The sequence below is a fragment of the Melopsittacus undulatus genome, chromosome 8 (genome assembly GCF_012275295.1).
Source record: "Melopsittacus undulatus isolate bMelUnd1 chromosome 8, bMelUnd1.mat.Z, whole genome shotgun sequence".
Taxonomy (NCBI): Eukaryota; Metazoa; Chordata; class Aves; order Psittaciformes; family Psittaculidae; genus Melopsittacus; species Melopsittacus undulatus.
Genome location: NC_047534.1, coordinates 17,969,807 through 17,978,159, shown reverse-complemented (window position 1 = coordinate 17,978,159; position 8,353 = coordinate 17,969,807). Strand labels below are relative to the sequence as shown.

Here is an 8,353-nt window from a genome sequence, read left to right as displayed (position 1 = left end):
AGAGGGTCCCGGCAGCCCTGACACACCAGGGTGGGAAGCTGAGGGCACGCAGAGCCATTGTGGGATCAGCAGTTCCTCCTCACCCAAGCTTACAACAGGCCCTGGGCTCCGTGGTGGCAGCAGGGCTGGGCACAGGGCTCGTCAATATCCTCCCCTCCTGTGCTAGCAGTGGCAGCCAAGGAACTGACACACGGGCTGCCTAGCTGTGTCAGACACTTTGATGGCTGGGGCAGTAACCTCGACCACTTCCTCTGCCAGTGGGAGAAGAGCTGAATCCAAGAGCCATAGAGCATGGAATCTCCCAAGGACTTCAGATGACACCTCCTGGCACACTTTTTTTGCATGTTATGAGCCATTTCTCTCCCCATTTTTTGTTTCTCTCTCCCCATCAGGTTAAACACACAGAGCTCAGACCGGGATCCCAGGCACAGAAGCCAGTGGAGCTCCACCAGCCTCAGGAGAGTGTCACAATTCATACAGCCAAAGCCCTTAACTCATCACCTGCTCCGAGCAAGACCTGGGGTCTCGGCAGTTCCTGTGGGAAGTGGGGTGCACCATGGGGGAGGGGGTTCCTTCAAAGATAGAGTTTATTGCTAAAAATGCTTTTTTTTTTTCTGCTCAATGATAGCTCATATTTACATTGATATGTTTTTAAAGGAATATTCAAGTAAACATTTCCAATAGTTTCTGGCATAATCTCTAGCTTGTTTGGTTTTTTTTTTACCTATACACAAACGTTAAAAATAAATAAACTGTACACAGAAAATTTCCTTTAGCATCTCTACATGACTATATGTATTCCCACACAACAAAACGATTCCACTCTTTCATAGATTTGTACTTTTCTTTAAAATTTCCTCCTGAATTAATTGTTATACACTTTAAAAACAACCCTAGAGAGCGTGGCAAATTAGTTCAAACATCAGTGACAAGGTCTGAAGAAGACAAAATACAGCACAGAGAAACAACCATCTTGGGGGCTGCTGCCATTCCTGCTTTGCTGCCTTTTACCCCCCTTCCCTCCCTGTCCCTTTTGATAAAATCATCTTTATGGGAAATCTTTGCCCTTCCCTTCAGCACGGAAATGCTCAGGTTCTGTGGGGATGGGTTTAAACTGTGGTCCTATGTCTTTAAAATAATAATAATAACAATAATTATAATAATAATAAAAAACCCAACAACTGCGATTTCCTCCCTTTGCTTTAAAATCTCTCTATTTACACGGCTGGTAATTTTTTTTTCTTTTTTTTTTATTTTCCTTTTGTTAGAAGGCTATATACGTATAAAAATAGACATCTGATTGTAGTGCTTTACTGTGCCTTTGGCCTGCCCTGCAGTTCCTGGGTTCGCTTTTCCCCTTTCAAATAAAATTACATTAAAATAAGTCCAGAAAAACAAAAGAAAGAAAACCAAACAACCCGGTTCCTCGCCCCAACACCCAGCGCTGGGCAGTGTGAAAACACTCACAGCCCCTTCCCCCAAATCATGCGGGCGATGCCGGGCGGTGGGGCAAGGCCGGGGGGGGTTAGCAGGAGCACTTGCACTCAGAGATGAGCGGGTACTGCACCGGGATCCAAGTGCAGTACTTCTGGCTGGACCAGCCCTGGCAATGCCAGCGCAGGAAGGTCTTGGTGACCGACTTGACGGGCTTGCAAAACATGCCCTCTGGCAGCGAGCAGGACTTCTCGGCGAAGCAGTTGCCCTCCTTGATGTAGCGGGGCCAGAACCGGACGCCCAGGTCCTTCCATGTGTAGAGGACGGGGCAGTAGGTGTACGCCCAGAGCCACTGCAGCACCTTCCGCCGCGCCTTCTTGCCCACCCTGAGCCGCGGTCCCTGAGGCGGGCCCAGCTCCAGCCGCCGCAGCTCCGCCGGCAGCGCCGCCCGCGCCCGTCCCGCCGCCGCCTCGGCGCCCGACGCGTTGGCTGGTCCCGGCACGGCCACGGCCATGAAGCCGGGGTCGAAATGGCTGCCCAGCTTCTTCCGCAGAGTCCTCTCGTCCAAGTCATGCTCCTTGGGGTCGTACTCGGGATCCGGGTGCTCCACGATGTCTTTGACGGGCAGGTTGTCGCTGGGCGAGGGTCGAAGTCGCAGGAAGGGCTGCCCGCCCACCGGGCGCAGCAGCCCCAGGCAGGAGCAGAGCAGCAGCGCCCGGATCGCCGTCATGCTCCGGGCGGGCCCCCGCTGGCGTCCCCGCGGGCTCGGCTCCTAGCGCTGCCCGGCGGCGCCTGCCAGCTCTGGGGGACTCATAAATAGGCAGAGACAAAAGTCCGGCGAGGCCCGTTACTTTAAATAGCTCTGCCGGGGTTGTGTGACAGACGCATCTGAGGCTTGCTCCGCGGCCGCTGGCTCCCCGGGGCTCCCCGCCGGGCCGGCTCCAGCCGCGGCCGAGAGCGCCGGGGGGTCCGTGCCTCCCCCGCGGGGCAGGGCAGGGTACGGCGGCGGCCGAGCCTTCCTCCTCCTCCTCCTCCTCCGCCGCCGCTCTCGCTCGCCCCCCCCAAAATTCACAGCGGACTCGTCTCCATCGCCATGGTGACAGCTGGGCCGAGCCCCACGACAGCTTGTCTAGACGGTGTGACAGGGTTTGGCGTGGGACCGGAGCCCGAGAATAAAACCCTCCTTTATAGCCGGGCGGGCAGGGCGAAGGGCGGGGGAAAGGGTCACGGCGGACCGCTCGGGCGGCCCCTGCGCGGGCACCGTCAGTGCTCGGGGCTCAGGCGGCGGCGGGCAGCGGCGGCAGCACCCGCGGCCCGGCCGGGCTCCTCCTCATGGCGAGCGGCGGGGGCGGCCTGCGGGCCCCCGGAGCATCCTCAGCGCGACGGGGTGTGTGTATGGAGATGTCCCTGGCACCGGCTCCCGGTGCGGTCCTCGGCGGCGCCCGCCGCTCCGCGCGGCTCCTCGGCTAGGGCGGGCAGGGAAGGGCTCTGCCGCTCAGCAGCCCCAGCGACCCATGCTGCTGCCGCTGCCGGTGCTTCGGGGTCCCGGCCGCTCCGCTGAGCTCCACAGATCCAGCCGCAGCTCCGCACTGCCCCGGGGCTCGGCGCCGCTCTGCTCGGCTCGGGTCCCCCCTCCCGCGCCCTCCGCCCTCCCGCCGCACTCTGCCGCGCGCCGCCCGCTGCCCAAGTTAAATACGCGCCGAGCGCGCGTCCGCCCCGCCCCCGCTGTCACTTTCGCCGCTCGCTGAGTGACAGCCGCGCCCGCAGGGTCCGGCCGCCCTCCCCTTCCCCCGGGGCCGGCACCCGCGGTGGGCAGGCGCTGGCTGCTGCTGGCGCTGGCCCCCGGCGCAGGAGCTGCCCCCTCCTCTCGCCTGCCCTCGTCATCCTCCGTCCGCACCGGCACGGACCTGCCCGGCAGCTCGTCCCTCGCTCTGCCTCTGCTGTCCACTACCGCTGCTGTTCCACAGAAGCCACCTCCAAAGCCCTCTTCCAGCTCCATGCAGAACTAGGAGAGCATGGCACCGCGTGGCACCAGCACAGCTGGATGTCACTGCCGAGTGCACACCAGCATCGCGGCATGCTCTGAATGGGAGGCTACAGCCTTCCAGCAGCACCCCTTTCATTCGAGGGAGTGTCCCTGCATCCCGCCGTGCATGTGGTGTGACATTGCTGGATGTTTTTTTCACCCCCTTCTCCGTAGTTTGGGGCTAAAGCTCTCGGTGGAAAGCTGGACCCTCCACCTTTGAGGCATAGGGGGTGGGAGCCTGGTGTGTGTCCACACAGCACAAACTGTAACCCTTCTCACCTCCTTTACCTCCACATTGCTTGGCGCTGAGCTCACACTTGAACCATGTCCAGGAATTGGACACACTGCTGGTTCCTCCAGGCTGACGGTGTGTAAGAACATTCCTGCCAATGCCAGTCACTCCCTCCCAGGGGCATGAGATAACCAGCTACCCACTGGGGCTGAGGCAGGGTGTAGGGAGAGAGCAACACAGACCATGATCAACTTCTCACCATAATGCGCTGGTGAGCCACCAGGCAAAGCAATGGGTCGCAGTGCCAGACCAGCCAAGAGCACCCCACTGAGGTGTGCCAAGTGCTTGCAGAGCCAGCTTCATCCAGCAGACTAACAAAAGGAGCATGTCCCCCAGCATTCAGCTTTTCATCATCCCAGAAATTCCAAATGTTAGGAAAGAAAACAAACCCATCCCAAAATGGCGAGGATGATGATCCAGTCCTGAGGCCACCCAAAGCCAGAGCATTCCCTGGACTTCACGGAGACAAAACTGCTGCTCGGGGCCAGCCACCCTCCATTCCAGTTATGGTATTAAAGCACATGGTTTAAATGTATCCGGCCTTTCTTCCCTGGCTGTGTATTCCTGACATGATCACAGGTTGGGTTTTCTACTGAACTTCTTCAGTCATTTGGATCATACTCTGCAACAGAGCCATGAAACAACACTGTTCCCGAGCTCTTTTAACATAAGCTCTCAAAGCAATTTGCAAAGGAGATGGGTATTGTTATTCCTTGATACCGAGTACCATCAGGAAAACACATTCACGACCAGCTTCCTGACCCGAGTATGATGCTTGAAGCAAAGCCGGGCAGATGGGCACTGCCTGCACTGGGGTGAGAGACACCGGTGTCTTGGCAGTGTTGAAATTCAAACAAAGCAGCTCAGGGCAGATACACCTGGGAGTCAGTAGTGGGCAGTCACACAGCGAGGTGTGCTGCCGCTGCCACTGCTGCCTTCCTAAACCCCGGCAAGAGGATTAACATCTCACTGTCATTGGAATAACAATGCAATGTTCAACAATGCAAAGAGCAAGGTCCTACACCTGGGTCAGGGCAACCCCAGACACAGCTACAGGTTGGGCAGAGAAGAGATTCAGAGCAGCCCTGTGGAGAAGGACTTGGGGGTGTTGGTCAATGAAAAACTGAACATGAGCAGGCTTCAGTGTGCACTCAGTGCAGAACACCCCTGTGTGCTGGGCTGCATCCCCAGAACATGAGCAACAGGTTGAGGAAGGGGATTCTCCCCCTCTACTCTGCTCTCATGAGACCTCACTTGCAGTGCTGTGTGCAGTTCTGATGTTCTCAACATAAGGAGAACATGGAGCTGTCGGAGTAAGTCAGAGGAGTGCCATGAGGATGATCAAGGGGCTGGATCACCTCCTGAATGAAAACAGGCTGAGAAAGTTGGGGCTGTTGAGCCTGGAGAAGTTGCATGGAGACCTCGTAGCAGCCTTCCAGTATCTGAAGGGGGCCTACAAGGATTCTGGAAAGGAACTCTTCATCAGGGCCAGTAGTGATAGGACAAAGGGTAATGGGTTTAAACCAAAATAGGGGAAGTTCAGGTTAGATATAAGCTCTAAGTTCAGGTTAGATATACCTCTTCCCTGTGAGGGTGCTGAGGCGCTGGCACAGGGTGCCCAGAGAAGCTGTGGCTGCCCCATCCCTGGCAGTGTTCAAGGTCAGGTTGGATGGGGCTTGGAGGAACCTGGTCTAGCGGAAGGTGTCCCTGCCCATGGCAGAGGGTTGGAACTGGATAATCTTAAGGTCTGTTGCAATCCAGACTATTCTATGATTCTATGAATAATAAAATCCAACATATATAAAACATTTTTCATCCTGGAGGATCCCAAAACCCTGGAGTAACTCAACTCTTTCAGCTGTCTCTTGGACTTTCTAAACATGCTTCAGAATCATCCCATGCCAGTAAAAATGCCTTTGCTCCAGGCACCTCACGTCGCTTTGACAGGTCCCCATGATAGAGCAGAAGCTCTCAAGGGAGGGGTGGAGGAGTTTTCCCCTTTTGGAGGCAAGGAAAATAGTGCTTGTCGCGTCCCCAGAGCAGCAGGGGGAGGCACCAGGTCTGCAGCAGGCTTGGAAGACTCCCCAAGACTCCCTATCAGGCAGCCCGCAGTGGGCTAACCCCATGCTCCTGTGCTGGCCAGTGTGAAGCACTTCTTTTGGTGGTGCTCTCAACTTCTTAAGGAGGGTAGGGAATAAAGACAAGCCCCCAGGAAGGAATTATAAGGCTTAATTGTGCCCATGGGATACACCGTGGCAGCCCCTTCCTGTTCTCCTCAGGACCAGAAGCACTGGGGCAAAATCCTACTTATGGCTGTGAGCATGGACTGAGAGGCTGAGGGGTGCATTCATCTGCCTTTGCCCTCTGCGTGCTCATATCACAATCTAGCCCTTCATTAGAGGATTTAAAGTTGGAAAGGTTACATATCAAATAGAGAAAAACCTTATCAAAATGATTCCACATAAGAAGAATGGTGTGATGCTAAAGGCACCTCCTGAAGGCTAAAATGGTTGTAAACTGCTTAGTTTTGCTCCTTTCCCTCATCTGGCATCCTTCTGCCATCTAAAGAAGACCCTAAAAGTGTTGTGACAAAAGCAAAAGGGCATTTCTACTTTACATCTGAAGCTTGGGCAGTGCCTACTCTGTTTTTGCTGAAGGCTGTACAAGTAAGGAAATTTGTAGCAACAAAACATCAGTGGTACTGTCCTAGCAGCAGTTATTCAACTGACAGGGTTTTTTATCTTTTAGCCTGGTTTGGGCAGCACTAACTCAAGTCAAAGCTGGGGTGAAGATGCAGAACAGAATGATCTTTGTTACAAAATCATTCCTATTTCTTCAGCTGTAGGCACAAAAGCTTCAAATCTACACCTTCATCTTTGACCATGGAAAAGTATAGAGGCCAGGAAGCTCATGCTTGGAAACGTAAAAATGAGAGGGGAGAAGGGAAGGAAAGAGGGAAGAGGAGAGGAGACGAGGGAAGAAGAGAGGAGAGGAGAGAAGAGAAGAGAAAATAAGAGGAAAAGGAGCTCCCAGCCAAACATTTTTTGTCTCTTTTTTGTCCCTTTTGGGTTTTTCTCTTGCTTTCTCTTTGCTTAAGTTTTCCAGGCTCTCTTTATGCTTGAGAAATAATGCTGATGGGGTGGCATGGCAAGTATGAGGAACAGCTTGGGTGCTTGGGTCTGACAAGACAGAATCCCTGATTTTCACTTAAGGAACAAAAAAAAAAAAGAAAAAAGACTAACTGATGGAGCACCAGGTTTTCATTAGAGATATGTTTATTTTCCAGTAGAAATACATTACCCTGCTCTCGTCAGTATGTCTAAAGGAATGGTTCCCAAAGTATGCCATGGCAAGTGGTTGGCAGGGCTCCATGGAGCAGCCTCGCACTCCTGCAACAGCTCAGGGCTTGCTGCTTCCCTGCAGTCCACTGGGCGCAGAAAGAGTTCTGAGCATGTGGGTGGCTGGATGGCCCCAAAGCCTTGTGAAGCAGAGGGAATTTGTCCCCATACAGGACACACGATCACACAGAGTTCCTTGTTTTCATCACAGACCTACTTAAGTTTAATTTCTGTAAGTAGTTCAGTAGTCCCAGTGTTAATGCAGTTCTTCACCAGCTCACAGGTTCCTATTCCCATCCCAACAGGACAGGCTCAGGAACGGGATGGGAAGAGAAAAAGAGATGGTAGGAAAGGTGGCCCCAGCCACCTTCTGCTTTAGGGACTTAAACTCTGCTCTCAGCTTCCTCCTCTACCATCACAGGCCATCAGCCCCAACCAAACCCCCTCAGCTGCCCAGTGCTGCCCCAGTGGGAAGTGCATCTGCAAAGGTCTCCTTTGAGCAGCTGAGCTGATAGAACCTCCTCGTGCTCCTGGGAGCTCAGTACCGCCTCGGCACTCAACTGTACCAAGTTAAGATGTGCCAAAGAGCTGACGGGAAAGAAAAAACACACCTGAAACTCCAGGGAAGTTATTATTTGTGCCTCAGAAGTAGATTTTCCCTATACCAAGTAGGGTGGTTTAACTATTCTGAGCTTCATGGCATCCTTTTTTTGTTCTTATGAAGTATTTATCTGTTTTTCAAGCTTCTTATCACTTTCTTCCTCTTGGCACCATGGTGTTGTGGTCCATCCCTCACTGCCTCACCCATTTATGATCCCATCTGATTTCCTGGCATAGGCCTGGCCCCATATCTACATGTTTTCTGTGTAGCTGCACCTTCCAGTTGCCCATCAGCTGCCTGGGGTTCATCCTTCATTGCCTGCACTGTGGCTGCATGCTGGATGCAGCACCTTAGTATCCCACACTCAATTCCACTCCCTTCAGCCCCCCATTTCCCTGCTGTCCCAAAAGCCCAACAATTGCTCTACTGGTTCCATTTAACAGTCTTGCCCAAATTCTGGAACATTTCCAGTAGTGCCAGATGTCCTAAATGCTTCAGGAAAACCTATCCTAGTGCCATTACATGTGAAGAAGTTTAAGTGGGGGGTTCTCCCTCTTCCCTTACAGCCTAGGGTCAATTGTATCCCATTTGCTGTGGCCTACACAACCAGGTGATGCCCAGGCTGATGGATAAGGCTGCCCTGAGCAAAAGGTATTGTTGGT

General features: G+C 53.7%; 1 protein-coding gene across 1 annotated transcript; it reads right to left on the bottom strand.

Annotated features, from left to right (window-relative positions):
- Positions 1-572: 572 nt before the first annotated feature.
- On the bottom strand, positions 573-3,045 carry LOC101878183 (noggin-2-like). Its single transcript, XM_005150735.3, has one exon. It carries the CDS (start codon positions 2,162-2,164, stop codon positions 1,526-1,528), a length of 639 nt encoding a protein of 212 aa, XP_005150792.2. The 5' UTR covers positions 2,165-3,045; the 3' UTR covers positions 573-1,525.
- Between the last annotated feature and the right edge of the window lie 5,308 nt (positions 3,046-8,353).

Bases quoted from the DNA above. Each gene is read 5' to 3' on its own strand.
- LOC101878183 (XM_005150735.3), bottom strand. From the start codon at position 2,164: ATGACGGCGATCCGGGCGCTGCTGCTCTGCTCCTGCCTGGGGCTGCTG.